The sequence below is a fragment of the Oncorhynchus mykiss genome, chromosome 19 (genome assembly GCF_057628025.1).
Source record: "Oncorhynchus mykiss isolate SJ-2025 chromosome 19, ASM5762802v1, whole genome shotgun sequence".
NCBI lineage: Eukaryota > Metazoa > Chordata > Actinopteri > Salmoniformes > Salmonidae > Oncorhynchus > Oncorhynchus mykiss.
Window position 1 is genome coordinate 41,348,847 of NC_143040.1, and position 21,740 is coordinate 41,370,586.

Sequence of the window (21,740 nt, forward strand, 5' to 3'; positions counted from 1 at the left end):
CTCTGGAGAGACCTGAAAATAGCTGTGCAGCAATGCTCCCCATCCAACCTGCCAGAGCTTGAGAGGATCTACAGAGAAGAATGGGAGAAACTCTCCAAATACTGGTGTGCCAAGCTTGTAGCGTCATACCCCGAGTGGCGCAGTCTAAGGCACTGCATCTGAGTGCTACAGATGTCACTGCAGACACCCTGATTCGAATCCCGGCTGTATCACAACCGGCCGTGATTGGGAGTCCCATAGGGCAGCGCACTATTGGCCCAGTGTCGTCCGGGTTTGGCCGGTGTAGGCCGTCATTGTAAATAAGAATTTGTTCTTAACCGACTTGCCTAGTTAAATAAAGGTTCAACAAAAACAAAATACTCAAAGCTGTAATCGCTGCCAAAGGTGCTTCAACAAAGTACTGAGTAAATGTGACATTAAATGTGACATTTAAGTTGTTAAGTTGTTAAGTTGTTAATTTTTAATGAATTAGTCAACATTTCGACAAACCAGTTTTTGCTTTTTCATTATGGGGTATTGTAGATTGATGAGGGGAAAAACGATTTCATCAATTTTAGAATAAGGCTGTAACCTAACAAAATGTGGAAAAGGTCAAGGGGTCTGAATACTTTTACGAAGGCACTTTATAGGGCATGGTTCCCCACCTGGCTGCCTCTGGGATGAATTTAGCCCACAAGTGGTTTTATTTGCACATAAGACTGTAAAAACACCAGAAAATCAACTCCAACTCCAACTGATGAGAATTTTGGAAATCTGTTCCCAAGTATTCCCACGCATAATAGAGAGACGTGATTGTATTCGGTTTGAAATTATTATGTTTTGGTCTAATATTTTATATCTGTTTGGGATTCTTGGGGTCAAATGGCTACAAATTATGTTCCGGCCCCTCAACCATCAGCCCAAGAAAGAAATCAGCCCGCGGCTGAATCTAGTTGATGATCCCTGATTTATTTATTTCACCTAGCTAGTTGAGAACAAGTTCTCATTTACAACTGCTATCTGGCCAAGATAAAGCAAAACAGTTCGACACATACAACAAATATACAGTCAATAATACAATAGAAAAAGTATATATACAGTGAGTGCAAATGAGGTAAGATAATGGGAAGTAAAGGCAATAAAATAGGCCATAGTGGCGAGGTAATTACGATATAGCAATTAGACACTGGAGTGATAGATGTGCAGAAGATAAATGTGCAAGTAGAGATACTGAGGTGCAAAGGAGCAAAATAAATAAATACAGTATGGGGATGAGGTAGTTGGATGGGTTATTTACATGTACAGGTGCAATGATCTGTGAGTTGCTCTGACAGCTGGTGCTTCAAGTTAGTGAGGAAGACATGAGTCTCCAGCTTCAGTGATTTTTGCAGTTCGTTCTAGTCATTGGCAGCAGAGAACTGGAAGGAAAGGCGGCCGAAGGAGGAATATAGGGAATAGGGTGCCATTTAAGATGCAGCCTATTTATTCAGTCACTCCATGTCTATCCTCCCTTCCTACATGCTGAGTGACTCTCATGCCATCTCCTCACCTCCGTGTTGTGTTGTCACTGAGGTGTGTCCAGCCCCATGTAAAATATTGAATTTTAAAGCACTGACTTGAGCAGTTCCTAAGCCCCCTGTGGTCTAGATGTAGCTAGGGAAGACATGACACAACAGTGATGTCAGGCAAAAATGATTTCACCCTCTCTGGGAGAACAACTGCAGTGACCTGACTTGGAGACAAAGGAAAAGAAAAGGAGAGGGAAGGGGAGGGGTAGGAGAAAAGGAGAGGGGAGGAAGTTGAAGTGCAGACCGCACAGATACACTAGTGCCATCTGGTGGTCAGAGGACACCCGATGGTCGACCCACGTCGTTGTATGTTGGCTTCTCAAACACATTGTTTGTGTCTAAGATGTACCCATTTTTTCCAAAGCTTTCAGATGGATTTGTGGTCTCTCCCAATAATGTGCCACGCCGCCCCCTTTACAATAATCAATTAGAATGTATTTACATTGTAGCATTGGTGAGACCAATTGAATGAATAAACACAGTTCTATCAATAAACCTGGACTGAGCGACCATACCTGGTTTCTCTGATGTCTCTCCATTGGTCTTTTGAAACTGCCTGACCAGGATGGGAGCAGGTCTGGGAGCTGGAGGACAAGACACCTCAGTTGCCTAAACATAGAGGAGAGGTAACACAATAAATACGAGGCTGGTTCAGAACCTGGTTCCTCTCTAGGTTTCTTCCTAGGTTCCAGCCTTTCTCAGGGTTTTTTCCCTAGCCACCGTGCTTTGCTTGCTCTTTGGGGTTTTTAGGCTGGGTTTCTGTGTAAGCACTTTGTGACACCTACAATATGTACACGTAGGAAGGGAAGACATTGTATTGGAAGGAGATCAGACGGCAACAGAAAGCAGAGGAGGAAGCCAACACATTGTTTTGATGTCTCCATTTAGGAAGAATAATCACCAAACACACACATGGGCTACATCCAGATCTGGTATCCCGACTGATGAGCGTGTTTCATGTGTCAACACTCAACAATAGAGTCCACTTTGCTTGTCTGATTCAGAAAATATTGGAACAAAAGGAGGATACTACATCGATAGGTATTCTCCTTTTTGCATGTATATTATATATATTTTGTAAACTCTGTGTCACTGGGAAGAGCTGGTAAGCAAGCATTTCACTGTAAAGTCTACACCTGTTGCATTTGGCGCATGTGGAGGCAGGACACGGGGCTAAAATAAAATAGGTTGTTGTTTGTCACTGTCACTGTCAACACTCAACACCAGACAATACTGTATGGAGGCTGCTGCAGCCAGCCAATGATTCACACAGGAGGACATCTGCACCAGTTTTATAGAAGATAAAGGCTCGTCCCCAATGGCACCCCATCGCACTACATAGGGAATAGTACATCCTCCTGATCCTCCATATGGGACGCAGCCACAGCACATGGCTGTACTCTCTGTCTTGTCCTATGAGCCGAGTTGATATGGAAGAAGATGATCTGTTCTAAGCGATTAGGTTGCAATGCATCTTGGGTGAAAGAAGCACATTGGCTAATGAAAGAGAATCTTCTCGTGCAAGTGTCCTCAAACCGGCTATATCTTTAACAGAAACACAACACGGTCTAACCTCACCTACCTAGCTGCCAAGGATAACACAGTGTGAATGACAGAGAGCCAGGTCTCTGTGTGTGTGTGTGTGTGTGTGTGTGTGTGTGTGTGTGTGTGTGTGTGTGTGTGTGTGTGTGTGTGTGTACAGTAGAAATGTGTAATGCTTGCCTGTGGTGCACAGTGGGAGACGAAGTCCTCCATCGGTGGAGGTGACATTGAGGTGTCAGGTTGATTTGACATCTCTGGCTCCACATCCAGGACTCCGATGTCAACTGGCCACTGAGTGTCCTGGAAGCTCGTTGCATCTGTAACATCTGTAGAAACACACTTTCAGTCTTCCGTATCCAAGCCTAGCTAACATTTCCCCACTCATAGAGATATACAGTATCATGTAGAATTATAACATCAATGACGGGTGTCCATGCAGCGTAGCCTCGAAAGGAGAGGGAGCCCTGTCACTTCGAAACGATCTCACAAGTCCAAACACAAGGCGTTGCAGTCTGAAAGTGTTTCCAGATGACACAGAGCCACACAAACAATGGTTTCTCTAGCCAAAACATGGGGTTTGACATGCTTTTCAGGATAAGCCACAACAGAGGGGTTGTCAAACTGTTTTACAGGCTCTGTGTCAGCTCAGTGATATTGTAATTGAGTCGCCAGTCTGTTGGTGTCAAGAGCTGCCCAAGGGGTTAAGAGCGTTAGGCCAGAAACGGAAAGGTCGCTGGTTTGAATCCCCGGCCCGACAAGATGAAAAATCTGTCTATGTGCCCTTGAGCAAGGCACTTAACCCTAATTGCTCCTGTAAGTCACTCTTGATAAGAGTGTCTGCTAAATTATTTAAAAAGTAGTGTGCATCCCAAATTACACTGTATAGAGTCCTATGGGCCCTGTTCAAAAGTAGTGCCAAACAGCTCCAGTTTGAGTGGAAAAACAAAATGGCTTTGAGTTCTTCCTCTGTCATTAATAGAGTCTCTGTCTTTGCTGCTTGGATTGCAGGGTTCTCCCCCTTCTCTCTGGTCTGGTCTCCAAGCAACATTGGAGCTCTTTTTTTTTTTACCGCGGGTCGAGTTGATTTTGAGTTGGGTAAATATTGATTTTGGCCAACACAGGAAGAGGATAGGAATCTGCTATGAGGTTCTTCTGTCTGAGTGGACGCAGAACTTAGACACCGTGTCTAAAGAGCCATGTGAACACAGAGGAGCATTCACAACATGTGACCGACAACCGTAACAGAATCGCATGTTGCTTTTCGACCACTAAGTAAATATTACAGTATTAATTTCATGCTTTTTCATCCAGCTCTAAACGAGATATTTGTATAAACTGAAACACCAGTATGCAGGGTGTCAAACACTGATAAGTGCTACGTTTTTACGAGAAGAGGCCTAGTTAAGAGTGGACATTATGTTTAACAAACCAGTCTTAACCTTTATTTAACTAGGCAAGTTAAAAAGTCAGTTAAGAACAAATTCTTATTTTCAATGACGGCCTAGGAACAGTGCCTTGTTCAGGGGCAGAACAACAGATTTGTACCTTGTCAGCTCAGGGATTCGGTCCAGGTTGCCGGCCCAACGCTCTAACCACCAGGCTACCTGGCGCCCCTCCTCCTCCTATATCATGTGAATCATCATCTTTTTAAGAACCCTTATCCCACTTCCTTTTGTCTTTATTTGTCTAGTTCTGGGTTCTAGTGGTATTTTAAAGAGTATTTGTGTCCTAGAATAGTGCTGTATAAATTCAATGAACTACATACTCTTTCTAGAAGGCAGACAACGTAAAGACACACACAGCCCCCCCCTACGGGGCAGCAGCAGTGGCTTTCCACTGGCCTGGCCTCTCTGTGCTCCCAGCAGCCCCTGATGGAGATTCCAGGCTGTCTGATTTCCCCTATGACTCAGGATAACTCTCTCAGCACTGTGGCTCTGCTCTGTTGTGTCAACACGTCTATTCCCCCTCTCCTCGCTTTCTCCTCCCCTGTTCCCTTCCCCTCCTCCTGTGAACACCATATCAACCCTTAACACTGCCTTGTAATCTCTAGTACCCCTCTCCTCTCCTCATACACATATCGATTCATTTGAAATGAGATAGAGAAGTCCGGTCGTAAGCCTGTCGTTTGTGGGTTCTGAGTCCAGAGTTTTAAAAAGCAACACATTTTGTCATTTAAATCCAACAAGTATATACCCCAAACTCCTTTAGGCAGGGGGAACAGAGGTAGAATGGAATGAGAAACATTGCCGTGCGGTTCCAGTTCTACCTGCTGACTGCAGGGTGAGCTGTCCTGGGGAGGTGACGTGTCCCTGTCTGGGGTTGGGCTCTGTCCTGTTCCAGGGCTGGACAGTGAGGGAGTGTCCAGTAACTAGCCTCTCCCCTGCAGGATGCAGCCTGGGTCTCTGGCCTTCGCTGACCTCTCCCTCCTCCTCCCAGGACTCCTGGGGATTGGGGGGGACACAGCAGTCACAGCTCACTGAGCTTTTGCAAAACATTTGGCTACGGTCTGCCATTCTGAACATGACCCTGCACTGCAAGGGCTTAATGCCTTGGCTGTTTGCTTGCGAATCACAATATTTTTTTTACAATTCCAAGTCAGCATTAACCCAGTATTTATGTACACTGTGCCAAAGCTTTTGTCTATATTGCATTTCATTGGATTTCCCTTGCATAAATGCTATGCACAAACACAATAAGGTCACCTTCCATTTTGGCATGCATTGACAAATGGGGAAAAGCTGCCACCTAGAGGCATTTTAATGTCACAACGGGAAAAATAAAGCTCCAGTATGTACAGAGCAGTGCAGTAGTCTGATAGTTACCTCCGGGTCAGGGCGTGTCTGCGTGATGACCCCCTGGTCCATCTTAGCCAATAGAGACAGGATGGGGTTGTGGTGGGCCGGGTTGACAGGCCTCCTCACCTGTCCCTCACTGGGCGGGTCGTAGTCCTGAGTGACACAGGAAATGTAACAGCGTTGTTTGCTGTGTATGGGAGCCGTTTGGACATTTGGAATAACAGCGCTATGCTAGTAAAAGAAAAGCAGTGGAGACTGTGCCACTCACCATGTCCTGAACCTCCTGCAGCGAGCTGGAGAAGCTGTTGATTAGATAGGGAACATAGAAGCCTTCCTCCTCAAAGGCTGGGTGGAAACAGACGAAAAGGCATCAATGGGTTTGACATGATAATAGTCACACTATGAGGACTATGGAGTTGACAATCTTAGGAACTGATGGCCTTTTGTAGACCACCCGACGTCTGAGGAAATAATCCCCAACACTGTGTGTGTGTGTGTGTGTGTGTGTGTGTGTGTGTGTGTGTATGTGCGCGTTGAGCTGCGTTGTCTATCCATCTCACCCCGTGCTGCTGCCGCCTGGCTATAGCTGAGGAGCAGCTCTCCCTCTGAGATGTGTCTAGCCGCCGCGTCTGTCCCAGTGACTGTGGAACTACTGCTGCTGCTGGTCGTCTCCTCCGACGAGGAGGAGGGGGGAGTGGAGGGGGTCTGAGGCCCAGGTGGGGGTGGTGGAGTAGGGGAGTGGGGAGACCGGGTCAGGGGGCTGGAGGTTACAGGTGGGACTGGAGGCACACTGACAGGCTCTTCCTCAGCCACTGACATCACTCTGTAGAAAGAGAGAAGAGAAAAAGAAGGAGAGAGAGAAAAAGAGAGAGATGAGATATTAGTAGGATGGGTGGTGCTCGGTTAGGTTAAAACCAATAACCATCTATGTTCCAGGCCTGTGTGTTATCTTCGCATGTTCTTTGTAACTCTAACTGCATTGTCATCTCCTGACAGCAGGGGGAGCTGTGGTACAATACAACCACACCAAGCAGTGCATCCTACACTCGCCACTATGTCCCCTTATTGTCTTCTGAGGGAGGTCCCCACGCAGTTCCACCATTCAGAAAGACAGACAGACAGACAGTAGAATCAGCAGACAGGCAGACTCACAGTGGCTTGTTGTGCTTCTCCTGCTCCTCTACAGGGCTGTGGGGTTGCTCCTCAGCCAGGGGCAGCGATGAGTCTCCCCAGGGTCCGGCAGGGCCAGAGGGAGGGGACACCGCCAGGGGAGAGGGGTTTGGAGTGGTGACTGGGGTCACTATTGGCTCTGGGTCTGAGATCAAGTGGAACAGGAATGTTCAGCATCTCATCGGATAGGCTGGGGATCAATCTATCATGGATAAGCCCAAGTTTTTCCTGACCATGTGACCAGCACAAGAAAAACTCTAGAACTCTAAAACTCTGCTTATAACTAGGTCGCTGAGTTTTCCCTTATCAGGTCACATGATCATGAAAAGCTGTGGTCCCTAGTCATGGACCACTCTATTACTATGACCGCAGACGGAGTATGCAGAGTGTGCGTGTGTAATGGAGATACAGTAACTATGCTATGAGACCTGCAGGTGTGAAGACGTGAGGCTCCTGTGGCTGGGGTTCTCTGGGTGACTGCTGGGGGGTCCCCTGCTCTGAAGCCTGTGGGGTAGCCAGGGGGGACAGGCCTCTGCTGGGGGGCCCAGGACTAACACTGGGCTCTGGGGTGGGCACTGGGGTTGGCACCAAGGGCTCCTACAACAGCACCACATTGTGGAAAGAATACAATTACAATAAAATACTGTAAAAAAAAGAACAAATAACTCAGTGTAAATGTTAGATTAGAAATACTATTTCAAAACACTATTTTTTGTTTTATTTATACAGTAAAGACTGATTTATTGATTGATTGACTGTACACAGTACCTCCTGCGACGGAGGATCCCGAGGCTTGGCTGGTGCTACAGGTCTCTCCTGTCCCTCTCTCTGTCCCAGCATCAGGGCTATGGTCTCTGCCAGTGCCTCGTTCACATACTGTCTGATCAGCTCCGAGTCCACAGGAACACTGGCGTCCACAAACAGCTGTAGGCCCTCTCCACCCGCAGCCTCCACTGGAACCACACATTGTAGCAGAGCGTTTTGCAACAGAAAACCAACATCTGTGTTCTGATTGGACGGACACAAAGTTTCAAAACGGATTCTCACTACGGAACATCTACTCTTCTGGTATGCCCATTTTTGCATACGAGATCATTTTAACAAAACAATTAAAATAATAGTTGACATCCAATCGCTGGGTTTATATTGCACAAAAGAAGCCCAGCAGTTTCCCCCTCATTCTTCTCACTGTTCTGTCTAAAGGGAGTAGCAGAGTCACCCTCCAGTGATCACAGGGTGGAGGCCTCATCTGCAAATGTGATACATCATTGATCTTTCTACTAGATGAGAGCGTGAGGCAACGTCCCAAATGGCACCCTATTACCTATATTGTGCACTATAAAAGGGGGCACTACAAAGGGAACGGGGTGCCGTTTGGGAGACGAACTGAATCCATGGCCCGCTAACGTCGCTGCCACTGCCTCTCTTAAGTGTTCTGACTGCAATCCGTAGCAGCGAAGAAGAAGGAGAAGCAGAGCCGGGTAGATGAGAAAGAGCAATCAATGATTTAATGAGAAACTGTATTATCGTATTGGGGCTTTGACATGTCTTCTCCCTTCACGACAGACAGCTCGCACTCAAATAAACCGTGAGGCATAACTTTCAATGAGGCAAGTTCTCTCATCTCACCCCGCTCCTGCGCACACTCCACTGGCTTCCAGTCGAAGCTCGCATCCACTACAAGTCCATGGTGCCAACCTACGGAGCAGCGAAAGAAACTGCCCCTCCCTACATTCAGGCTCAGGCCCGACACCTCAACCCCAGCACTCAGGTCTCTTGGCCCTCCCACCACTACGGGACGGCAGCACCCGCTCAGTCCAGTCCAAGCCCTTCCCTGTCCCGGCACCCCAATGGAGGAACCAGCCTCCCCCCGAAGCTAATCCCTCCTCCTCACCTCAACCCCCCCCACCCCCAAACAAAAAAAACATTAACTAGCACTAACCCCCCCCCTGTGATATGTGACATGTGGTTATCTCGCCTAGCTATCTTAAAATGAAATGAATGAATGTAAAATGAATTGCAAAATCCTGTTCAACACGGAACTTGAACCAAGGGGATGATGTACAGTCCATCTATTCAGTTTCATGTCAATATCTCAGCAGGCGTACCAACCCCATTTGAGCTCATTTATTAAAAGCCACGAGGGACATTTTGGGATTCCTGAACATGAGGATTGCGGTCGGTGGCTTGACAAAGCCGTTGAGCTTGAGGTAGCGTTTCGCATGTCATCGGATGGTTAACAGCACTCACAATGCTACCACAGAGCCCCACTGACACAGTCACTGTACCACAGAGCCCCACACAAATTCCCTGAGGAAAGTGGCTACCAGACGCTCCCAAGCCACAGCTATGCTGTAATGCATCATTGCTGGCTGGGCTCAGCTCCACAGGCATCGGGATGACCTGAACAGGACAAGACCTTTTGAGTGAAAGGACCCAGTTCTCACCCAGTTTTTCTGTGATGGTTAAGGTCAGAGTTGGGATTAAAGGAATAATCCACTCAAAAACGACATTTTGGTATTGTTGTTCATTAGTTCACCGTTGATACAGTCCCAAAATGTTTTGCACATCAGCAATAATGTTTTCAAGATATAAGACTTTCAGAAAGCAAATTGTAACTTGCCACATCATCAGGATGATGCATGTGGTAAGCTACAGAAAGGGTGAGCATGACCAAGTGGAACTAGGTATACTATGTGACCAGTCCCAGTTCTCACCGATGTCAGAGGTAACACTGTCCTCTGGCTCAGAGTGGGAGGGACTCTGGTTCTGGGCGGGGTCAGCTAGAGGGGGATGGTACATCTCGGAGATCATTCTGGCCATCAGCTGCTGCTCCACCCTAAACGAACAAACAAACCCGTTACTTCTAACTAGCTCCCTTTATGTTGATGGTGAACTCTACATTGCCTGTTGGCATGTATTTGGTATTGCAAGTAGTACACCAGTAGGGATATTGGAATGTGGCTTGTGTATTCTGCATTCGTAAAAAAAAAAAAAAAACAGTGTTCAGCTTCACTGCGTAACATAATGCTATCCTCCTCACCAGTCAACCAGCCTGTTCTCCAGGGTCTCTCTGTGTTGGATGGAGCTGAGGACAGGGTCTGGGGGTGGTAGGGGCTCTGCAGGGTAGCAGGGGAACACAGGACCGTGGTACATAGCAGTAGGAGGAGAGGCCAGACCGTTCAGTTCTATAGGACCATCATGGAGCTCCTCCTCCTCCTCCTCCTCTGGATCCTGATGGAAAAATACATTTTAATTGTAGGAAAAAATATGGGTGGGAACGCTAGATGGATACACTAGTAGCAAGATTGGAGGCCTGAAAGGTCAGGACGAAAATGTGATTTGGGGTTTTAGATCCCTTGCTCTGGCTTTATGGTGTCCGTTTAGTATGTTTTGGTCACTGGCTTTGCATTACTTGCAGATTCCTTGGCAGTAAAAACAGAGAAGGCTGCGTCAAGCTGGCTCTTTAATCTAATTTCTAGTGGCGAGAGAGAGAGAGAGAGAGAGAGAGAGAGAGAGAGAGAGAGAGAGAACGAGAGGACGAGAGAGAGGGAGAACGAGAGAGAGGGAGAACGAGAGAGAGAGAGAACGAGAGAGAGAGAGAACGAGAGAGAGAACAAGAGAGAATGAGAGAGAGAACGAGAGAGAGAGAACGAGAGAGAGAACAAGCGAACGAGAGAGAGAGAGAAAGAACGAGAGAGAGAGAGAGAGAGAGAGAGAGAGAGAGAGAGAGAACGAGAGAGAGAGAGAACGAGAGGGAGAACGAGAGAGGGAAAGTCTGCCAAAAGGGGACTGTTTGAAGTTTTCTGCTTGGTCAAAACATTTAAATAAATAAATAGCTAAATAGTGTTAGGGCGTTGAGGTGGGGACACTCTAGTAGCTGGCGTCTATACACGGTTGTGTAACACAACAGACTCAGCCCATGTTTCATGATCTCTCTTTTTTGACTGGATGCATTGTGTTGATGGGGTTTTAAAAACACAACTCTTCATTGGGTTGTTGGGAAAAGTTAAAGAGTGATTGCAGGGAAAGATCGCAATTTTAAAAAGAGCTTAATTATGGGAAATGGTTCCAGATCACATTAAAACTTTTACAGCTTTAACTTTTTTGGAAATGTGTGCATTACTTATTGGATCAATCTCTCTGATCCAAATGACCACAATTTGAAAAAAATGAGAGGGAGGACTGAGTAGCCCAGACAGTGATTCAGCAGCAGGCAGCAACTGAACCCTACTAATACATCTCAAATGACACCATATTCACTATGTAGTGCCCTACTTTTGCCATTTGGGACACCATTTTCTACCAAATGTAAAACTCCCTCTCCTAACATCATTTCCATTGCATATCAAATCCACACAAAGCTACACTTCAAACCTGCCTTGTTTGAGAATGTAGTTCACTTCCCGACCAAAAGAGGGCACTGTGGAACCATAGAGATGTTCTTCAATTCAAACCCCCTTTTTATTCCAATACCTTTCTTTCTCTTTCTTTCCTTTCTGACAGCTGTGGAGCCTGTTGTTCTCCTAAGCCTCCTCACACAATCATGACAACAGGAGCATTTCTATGTTAACAAACTATTTGCCCTTGTGTGACCGCGAGGAACCTGCCTTAATGGCTCGATTTGCGTCAGTGCTGCTTTGGCCTCTTGTTAGCGGTGAATATGGAAAGCTGATGGTTTGTGTGGATTTGCTGATTGAGGGGATGTAGGTTTACATAACATACAAATTCCTCGCGAAGCCACGGTGGAGGGCTGCTGGAGAAAGACAGTGCATCAAACGAAGAGAAAACGTACAACATCTATTACAATGGAAGGTGAAAAAACATAGGCCTTTTATTGACGAGAGTTTCTAATTAAATGAACATCCATTTATGATGACTTTAATTATTATTTTTTTTTATGCGTGGAAGGGAGGAGAAATTCAAAGCTCTGTGGCACCGCTCTGAATATCGCTATCTCGTTGGCATGCAAAGGTGACACACTGTATGAAAATCAAATTAATAAAATAATCTATTCCTTTTGCAAAATGTCAAATCAACCTTCCAAGGAGGTGAACGTCAAGGGAGAAGGATTAAGGGTTAAAAGTGTTGGACGCAGCAGACCTGATCTCTAGATGCCCTTGAGCTGGTGACTCAGATGCCACATACTTCCTACACACAGGACTGGGCACACACAGACACGCAAAATGGGACTCTACCTGGGCAATGTCAGCAACCTCCAGGAAATGTGTTCCGGGGAAAACGCTCTCCTCCTCATCATCCATCTCTTCATCATGCCTCCCCTCCACACTCTGCAATAAGAGGACGGATAGATTATAGTCCTTATTTAACCCGTCTAACTATTGGGTTCAAAAGGTGAATTAACACTCATTCCCTCCAGCTATGGCAGACCTGCAGTTCATGCTAGACAATGACAAATGCCTGGAAAACCAATTATTATCGATAGGGTTGTGGTGACATTCTAAGGTTTGTGTGCGGCTATTGACCGTAAACAATAAACAACAACGCCGTGGGAGAGAGAGACAATTATGAAGCGCGTTCCAACTCCTCCTGCTTCCCATTCATAAAGTACAACCCGATCAATCCAACGCAACGGGCCGATCGAAAATCTGCGGGAGCCTCTCGCTGAGTCCCGCCCGTCCAAATATTGAATCTATGATAGGAAAAACAACTGCTCTTCAAGCTCAGTGATTTCTTTCGGCGTGATTGCGGGAGGTACCGATACGAGCACCATTCAGCGGTGCTCTTGATTATTCCCTACATACAGTGCACTCACCCCATGTAGTGTGAGTCTCCGAATCAACTTGGAAGGTTTATTACATTAGTTCAATGAGCTAACCGTGGCTCAGACTGAAACCAGTGTTTGGCACCAGGTTTAATCACATACTGTCCCACACAGCACAGGATTACAGGAGAACGAAGCCTCCGTATTCAGCAGAAAACACACTGCTTATGACTGATTGAGAGGCCTGTGATACATATGCACTGGTTGCTGTAGTAAACACACACAATAACCTGCTTGGTTCAAATACTTGACTCCCCTTGCAGCATGCCAGTACTATACAGAGTAGTAGACGGTTTTCATTTAACAGACCATTTGATTGAAAGGTGCTATTAGGCCACCGGGTAAGGAATTTGGTCATTAAAAGGAATACCATTGTGCTAATGAGTGTAGTTACCAGTGCAACTATTTGTTTGCTGTGTTGTATTGTGTTGTATTGGGCCGTCCGGGTTGTATTGGGCCGTCCGGGTTGTATTGGGCCGTCCGGGTTGTATTGGGCTGTCTGGGTTGTATTGCGTTGTATTGGGCCGTCCGGGTTGTATTGGGCCGTCCGGGTTGTATTGGGCCGTCCGGGTTGTATTGGGCCGTCCGGGTTGTATTGGGCTGTCCGGGTTGTATTGCGTTCTATTGGGCCGTCCGGGTTGTATTGGGCCGTCCGGGTTGTATTGGGCCGTCCGGGTTGTATTGGGGCGTCCGGGTTGTATTGGACCGTCAGGGTTGTATTGGGCCGTCCGGGTGGTATTGAGCCGTCTGTGGCGGTAGGTGAGTGAGTGTGAGAGAACTGAGAGCTGCGGTGTTTGTTGTGGACTGCGGATAAAGCTCCAGGACTTGGAGGGCAGAGTGTTGCAGAGAGAGAGGCACAGAACCACACCAACACATTATCATTCCACTCAGTCAGCACAGGGGGGGGAGGTGGTGAGAGGGGATGGGGTGAGAGATGGACCGGACAGATCAGGCCAATAGTGGCCAGGTGATTCCCTACTACCTCAGTGAGACAGAGGAAGAAAATGGCCACCCACACTTAAAACACACTTCCCTGCTCAGTGGCCAGACTTCATAGAAAATGAACAGACACAGGTCTACGATGTTCTAAACTAAACTGATAACCAAAGAACAGCAGAGCGGAACAGACATTTTTTAATCTCTCAAAAGTAGCCCTCAGACAGTGTGGAATGCTAGAATATCAAGTACATAGCAAGACATGACTCAACTGAAGGAGTACTTATGACAAAGACATTACTGCCAGGACGGTGATAGGAATGAGAACACATTTAGACCACCAGCGAAAACCGGATAGCCGACTCCAGGAATCTTTCAGCAATTCTAGGACATAACCAAAGCTGCAATCAGCATAACTGCTATGTGACCAGCAGTAGTATGAGGAGGAGGAAGGATGCTCACTGCAGCAGTCAGGCATCAGCCATACCTCTACAGCACTGCTTTGTCCTTGCATCGACTGACTCCCACCACAAGCACAGAGATTGATAACCCACATCCGTTGCCAGGCAACCATATGTGCCTGCCTGACTGGAGCGGAGTTGAATTTGTAAGAGAGAGAGAGCGAGTGGCCGTGGCCCTTAAGTGTGAGCAGCACTGCAGCCTGGCAGGCTCCACCACAGTCTTGTCAGAGGAGGCTGCTGAGGGGAGGACGCCTCATAATAATGGCTGGAACGGAGCGAACAGAATGGCATCAAAGACCCGGAAACCATGTGATCCATACCATTCCAATCTTTCCGCTCCAGTCATTACCACGAGCCCGTCCTCGCCAATTAAGGTGCCACCAACCTCCTGTGAGTCTTATTAATCATTCACTTTCACGCACACACTCACGGTGGAAATATTTGTGTGGGAGCAACACACACACACACACACACACATCTCATTGCAAAAAAATGTGCTGTGCAGCATGAAGAGAAAAAAGCTCTCTCCTATAAGCCACCAAAAGCCCCCGCGGTCTGGAGCCGGGCCAAGCTCAGAGGGCCAAACTGCCATCTATAGCCAGTGAATGGTCTGCCACAAGCTGCTATATGGGATACATTATAGGCCCTCTTCCCACAACACCATCACAGCCAATCCAGCATGGAGACATTACTGAGGAAGGCTAGCGGCGTCATGAATCAAACAGTCTGGGAGAGACTGGCACCCTATTCCCTATATAGTGCATAGGGCTCTGATCGAAAGTGGTGCACTATATAGGGAATAGGGTGCCATTTGGGATGCATGCATCCTGTGGAAACGTTAGCAGGCAAGAAACAAAGGTGTCTACAGAACAGGAGCAGGCATCACGGCAGGCACGGACAACCCCCAGCCCTGGGACCACTCCCTCCTCTCCCTCCCCATAAGGATACTGTTACACCTCTCACTCAATGCTCCTTTTCTACCCCAGTCTGTGGACTCAGCAAGAAGGGAGTCCCGGTCTGGGGGCAAGCAGGAGGGGGGGGGGGGTCTTATGTCCTGGGGAGTGTGGAAAGGAAAGGTATTGGGGGGGCTGAGTGCAGTCCTGCACACCGTAGTACAACCACACGTTTCACTGGCCTGGTCTAGATGCTGATTGATGGATGTTTTTGAGGCTGAGCCCATTACGGCATAATGTTACTGCATAATACTGGGCCTTCACGCAGCTGGCTAGGGGGTGGGCGAGGGGAGACAAGTCACATTTCTCATTGGGGTGTTACTGTACCTGTATGTCTGGAGGAGCAGCAGCAGGAGGAGGTGGTGGAGAGGGAGCTGGGCTCTGGATGGGGGTTGGCGTGTGGGGTTCGATATTCACACTGGGCTGAACCTGGTGCATTCAGAGCGAGAGTTCAGATGCATGATTCAAATATAGACTAGACAGTCCACACAATGACGCCATTCCATTTGGGATGATTGTCCACAACAGATATTTGTGGCAGATATCGAGGCTGAGCCTTACTTGCACTTGAAGCTGTACTCGTCTTCTCCTCGGGCCAGACGTCACCTCCGGCACGGCCACGGTGGGTTTCCGGGGGGCAGGGGCCGGTCTGGGTGGGGAGGGGGGCATGTAGGTGGTCACTGGCGGGTCACTAATGAGGACACGGGAGGGCTGGGGGGCCAATCCATCCACTCTGGGCTGGCCTGGAGGTAGAGAGAGGGAGACATGTCAAATACGGTCTCAATTAGACACACAAGACCCAAAGTCAGCAGACGCTAACATCAAACTAAACAGTATGCTGAAGAGGTACTTCCTGCGAAGTGTCTAGGTAAGACTGTTAAACACTGGTGGTTGGTTATAATCATGGCACTGAGCGACCGTCAACGAAAAGTCACCAAGGGAAAAAATAAGTTGTTTGTTGTTTCAAGCACTAGCGTATGATGATACATGCAAGGGGAGGCCATAATATCGCATGCTAGATGCACTTAAGAAGAGAGAGGGGTACGTCTCTCTCTCCCTCGTTCTCCTCCACTCTCTGTCTCTCCCTTCCAGCTCATAAGAGTATATCCCCTTGGTGCAGAGCAGATAATATCTCAACTGTGTTTACACAACACGGGGGTAGTGAACAGTGAAGAGCATTACGTGCTGGGCGTGCTAAGAGCTGCTCTCCTCCCGTGGCCGGCTCGCTCCGCCTGTGGAAAGCACCAAGCACAGAGAGCACACCTGGCTCGTATCTCTCCTGAGCTGCTGTTCGGGTCCGTTGTGGGAAGAGGAGGGCTGTAAACGCCATCCTAAATAATAACTCTCACGCATCACTCTTTTGTCCTCCACACATCTGCCAACCTGGGACGCTGCCCACTGGACCCGCGCGCCACTCGGCATCTGTTTGGCGAGGGGGAGTTGGGGAAAACTAGCTAATAAGTTCAGATGGAGTGTAGTTTGGTTGTAGGATTTGTTACCGGACTCGTTGGTGAAGGCTTCTGTTGATGAGTTAACGCCTATTAAGATATTAAGAGACACGTGGCCATGCAGCCCAGCCCTATAACATCCCCCCCCTCCCACCCTGTAATATAACACACAGGATTACATTAACGTAAATCTGCTCGGAGCACAGCGGACGACAGAAAGCTGTTTATCCAGCTCTGAGCCCGTAGCTGGGGAAACATAAGCTTTATGATTTCCATCATTTGGCTGAAGGACATCCAAAAAGGGGGACTTCTTTTTTTGTTAGTTCATTCGGAGCAAGTGGCTCTGAGTCATTTGGAATGTGCAAGTACTTTTTATGGAAAACACGTGGGCAGGGTTGGTCGGTTGTGTAACTGCTGGCAGTACAGGAAAACCATCCCAGCTCATTTGCAGTCGTCCTCCTCGCCCCAAGACGGGTCGAATGTAAATAGAACTGGAAGGAGAACCAAGCCAAAATAGCAGATAATGAGACACAAGGAACGGATGCAGAATGCTGTTATTCAAACCCAGTGACCAACAACATGTACGAGATGGGAAACAAAGAAGTCAGTGTGTGGAGTGATTTTAGGGAAAGTGTGGCCTTGCTGCTGTACACTGATACCCTACGGGGTTCACAAGCAAGAAAAGCAGCACACAGATTCCAATGTGTCTGACCAACCACTCTGATAGAAGACTTGTCTCCAGCACAGCACAGAGAGAGAGAGAGAGAGAGAGAGAGAGAGAGAGAGAGAGAGAGAGAGAACGAGAGAGAGAGAGAGAGAGAGAGAGAACGAGAGAGAGAGAGAGAGAGAGAACGAGAGAGAGAGAGAGAGAGAGAACGAGAGAGAGAGAGAGAGAGAGAGAGAGAGAGAGAGAGAGAGAGAGAGAGAGAGAGAGAGAGAACGAGAGAGAGAACGAGAGAGAGAACGAGAGAGAGAACGAGAGAGAGAACGAGAGAGAGAGAGAACGAGAGAGAGAGAACGAGAGAGAGAGAGAGAACGAGAGAGAGAACGAGAGAGAGAGAGAGAGAACGAGAGAGAGAGAGAAAGAGAGAACGAGAGAGAGAGAGAGAGAGAGAGAGAGAGAGAGAGAGAGAGAGAGAGAGAACGAGAGAGAGAACGAGAGAGAGAACGAGAGAGAGAACGAGAGAGAGAGAGAGAGAGAGAGAACGAGAGAGAGAGAACGAGAGAGAGAGAACGAGAGAGAGAACGAGAGAGAGAGAGAGAGAGAACGAGAGAGAGAGAGAGAGAGAACGAGAGAGAGAGAGAGAGAGAGAGCGAGAGAGAGAGCGAGAGAACGAGAGAGAGAGAGAACGAGAGAGAGAGAGAACGAGAGAGAGAGAGAGAACGAGAGAGAGAACAAGAGAGAAAGAGAACGAGAGAGAGAGAGAACGAGAGAGAGAACGAGAGAGAGAGAGAACGAGAGAGAGAGAGAGAGAACGAGAGAGAGAGAGAGAACGAGAAAGAGAGAGAGAACGAGAAAGAGAGAGAGAGAGAGAGAGGGAGAGAGAGAGGGAGAGAGAGAGGGAGAGAGAGAGAGAGAACGAGAGAGAGAGAGAGGGAAAAAAAACGAGGGGGGGGAGCAGTCAGTGAGCTAGCTGGCTGTCCTGAGCTGTGCCTCTGTGTGTCGGAGGGAGTGAGAGTGGGAGCGGGAGCATCTGTAGCAGATGAAAGGGCTGGCAGGCTCCTGGAGGCCTCCTCCCTCCCCGGGGATGCACAGCCAGAGAAGAAGAATTAGGCCAGCTCTAATCTCTACCCTCACAACGTGACACACGGTCTCTGACTAGCTAACACACACACTCAGACCGACTGCTCTGCTCTGCTCTCCCAGTCCTAACCCCTTCCAGACATAAGTTACCATCCTCATCAGTTATTAATGGGAGCCAGAAACTTTCATCTCAGGCCTACTTATTTAGGAGTGGCAGAGTCTGGTCTAGTGGTAGTGCCGCAGACTCCAGACCACACGTGCCCTCTGCCTCTACTCTCGGTCTCCCCCTGGGTTCACTGTCTCACCGGCGCAAAGAGTATTGAAATGATACCTGAAACAGGAAGTCCTGCATAGATATGGTGATGCCATAGATATAGAAACACCATACGGAAGCTGTGTTGTGTTTAACCAGGGAGTTGCATGCAGTACACATTTATGACATTGATTATATATATATATATATATTCAGATGAGCATGGTAACTTATGTCTGGAAGGGGTTAGGACTGGGAGAGCAGAGCAGAGCAGTCGGTCTGAGTGTGTGTGTATATATATATATATATATGCTGCTATAGGAACGTAATTGTCAGAATTAGCTACCCAGACTTATAGACTCAGATTATAGACTGCATAACAGCTAGAGAGCTTTACTATGGGATGGCATTACGGTGCTGCGAAGGGTAGGAATCGGGCAAACCCCCATGCAGACAGACACACTGATAAATCACCCTTTATTGTCCTTGAGAGGGAACCATCAAGACACTCCCAACACTAACAAGTGTGTGTGTTTGCGTGTCCCACTAACACATGGGGACGAGTCTGTGTTGGAGAGTAAAGGAACTTGTCCCTCTCTCTAACACAGTAATGAGAGAGACACTGCATTGCAGATGCTATTACCGGTCTTCTTTTGTTCTCTCCGTCTGAAAAACCCCCACCGGCACTCGAGGTCAACAAAGCAGACAGGAGACAAGAGACAAATGATCTCCCGCTGTTTGAACAAAAATATTTGATTTAATTCTTATTTGATTCCATTTCAGATATGAGCGTCATTCATTTGACTTGGCTGCTGGCCAATTACAGGTTATTACTGTAGCTCCTCTCAGAAATGCCCATTTAGCTTTTTGTGTGTGTGGAGGTGCTGAGGATATTATCGTACATTTTTAAACCAAAATAGAAAATAAACATATTTCTCAAAATAACGATATAAATTCAACGAATGTTGCTAGAAGTTTAGGCGAGGTCATTATCATTCGAGGAAAGGAAACATGCTACCTTGTAAAAAGGTACAGAAGCAGTCGATCAGATGCAGCTCCTCAAACAAATGAGAGAGCCAGGACCTACTTGGAGTTTATTCAAATAGAGGTTCGGAATTAGAAAAAGAGAGAGGGAAAAGAAGCTAGAATGAAGCCTTAAACTGAGAAGCTTCATTGTAATACTAATTAAGGCCTTTAGATTCCTCGTCTCCCCTCAACACTACTTTGTGCCCGTGTGTGTTTGGTCCGTGTCACAATCCAGTGACCTTTCAGCTGAGAGAGGATGGAGACGAACAGAGTGGCACACCACGCACTGAGGCACCGCACTCCTGTAATAGGTCAGCCCGGGAACCATTTAATTGCAGTGAGATGGCCTTCGAGACACAGCCAACAAACAGTAGAGAAAGGGGTGAAAATAAGACCGATGTCAACAAGAGAGTTGTGTTAGCTAGCTTCCAATGGGAAAATTGTAATTGGTGTTTGAGTCAGAACAGTAAGGGTCGGAACGGTGGTGTAAAATGGGTATATCAGCCCCAGGTAGAGTCCAGTCTCACCCAGTGGGATGGCCATGGGGATGAGGTACCCCTCCAGTGAGGTCCCAGGGGGGTACTGGGCTCCTCCACGGGTCGGGCTGAAGATGTACTGAGGTTCCTTGGGTATGGCCGGGTACAGGGGAGAGGAGACTGACCGTCCATGGGGGAGACTGGTCTGGGTCTTCGATGACTTCATCTTCACCCCTGGGGGGGGAGAGAGAGAGAGAGAGAGAGAGAGAGAGAGAGAGAGAGAGAGAGAGAGAGAGAGAGAGAGAGAGGGAGAGGGAGAGAGAGATAGAGAGGGAAAGAGAGGGAGAGAGAGAGAGAGGGAGAGGGAGCGAGAACGAGAGAGAGAGAGAACGAGAGAGAGAGAGAGAGAGAGAGAGCTCGTGATTAAGTGCTAAAGGAAGCGACAGAGAGAACACGTCACATGAACAACTGTGGGAAGACAAGCCTGTTGAGATCTCTGGTGAGCCACTCACCTCTCTACCACTCACCTCTCTAACACTCACCTCTCTCCCACTCACCTCTCTAGCACTCACCTCTCTAGCACTCACCTCTCTCCCACTCACCTCTCTCCCACTCACCTCTCTACCACTCACCTCTCTACCACTCACCTCTCTCCCACTCACCTCTCTCCCACTCACCTCTCTACCACTCACCTCTCTACCACTCACCTCTCTACCACTCACCTCTCTACCACTCACCTCTCTCTGCTCTACCACTCACCTCTCTGCCACTCACATTCTCTGCCACTCACCTCTCTCCCACTCACCTCTCTCCCACTCACCTCTCTGCCACTCACCTTCTCTGCCACTCACATTCTCTGCCACTCACCTCTCTACCACTCACCTCTCTCCCACTCACCTCTCTCCCACTCACCTCTCTCCCACTCACCTCTCTCCCACTCACCTCTCTCCTCTCTACCACTCACCTCTCTACCACTCACCTCTCTACCACTCACCTCTCTCCTCTCTACCACTCACCTCTCTGCCACTCACACTCTCTGCCACTCACCTCTCTCCCACTCACCTCTCTCCCACTCACCTCTCTCCCACTCACCTCTCTCCCACTCACCTCTCTCCCACTCACCTCTCTCCCACTCACCTCTCCACCACTCACCTCTCTCCTCTCTACCACTCACACTCTCTACCACTCACCTCTCTACCACTCACCTCTCTACCACTCTCTGCCACTCACACTCTCTACCACTCTCTGCTACTCACACTCTCTACCACTCTCTACCACTCACACTCTCTACCACTCTCTACCACTCACACTCTCTACCACACTCTGCCACTCACACTCTCTACCACTCACCTCTCACACTCTCTACAACTCACCTCTCACACTCTCTACCACTCACCTCTCACACTCTCTACCACTCACCTCTCACACTCTCTACCACTCACCTCTCACACTCTCTACCACTCACCTCTCACACTCTCTACCACTCACCTCTCACACTCTCTACCACTCACCTCTCACACTCTCTACCACTCACCTCTCACACTCTCTACCACTCACCTCTCACACTCTACCACTCACCTCTCACACTCTCTACCACTCACCTC

At 48.0% G+C, this 21,740-nt stretch overlaps 1 protein-coding gene across 1 annotated transcript in view; it reads right to left on the bottom strand.

The window, feature by feature from the left end:
- Positions 1-21,740, bottom strand: part of kiaa0586 (KIAA0586 ortholog) — a 125,446-nt gene that overhangs the window by 41,426 nt on the left and 62,280 nt on the right. The window contains exons 16-30 of the mRNA XM_036954655.2: positions 20,188-20,370; positions 15,751-15,932; positions 15,517-15,618; positions 12,253-12,345; positions 10,098-10,288; positions 9,772-9,893; positions 7,823-8,007; positions 7,483-7,651; positions 7,037-7,199; positions 6,445-6,707; positions 6,153-6,229; positions 5,912-6,037; positions 5,356-5,530; positions 3,270-3,415; positions 2,063-2,156 (exon numbers count right to left, since the gene is read on the bottom strand). Of these exons, the coding sequence (XP_036810550.2) occupies positions 2,063-2,156; positions 3,270-3,415; positions 5,356-5,530; positions 5,912-6,037; positions 6,153-6,229; positions 6,445-6,707; positions 7,037-7,199; positions 7,483-7,651; positions 7,823-8,007; positions 9,772-9,893; positions 10,098-10,288; positions 12,253-12,345; positions 15,517-15,618; positions 15,751-15,932; positions 20,188-20,370 (2,271 nt within the window). The remainder of the gene's footprint in view (positions 1-2,062; positions 2,157-3,269; positions 3,416-5,355; positions 5,531-5,911; positions 6,038-6,152; positions 6,230-6,444; positions 6,708-7,036; positions 7,200-7,482; positions 7,652-7,822; positions 8,008-9,771; positions 9,894-10,097; positions 10,289-12,252; positions 12,346-15,516; positions 15,619-15,750; positions 15,933-20,187; positions 20,371-21,740) is intronic.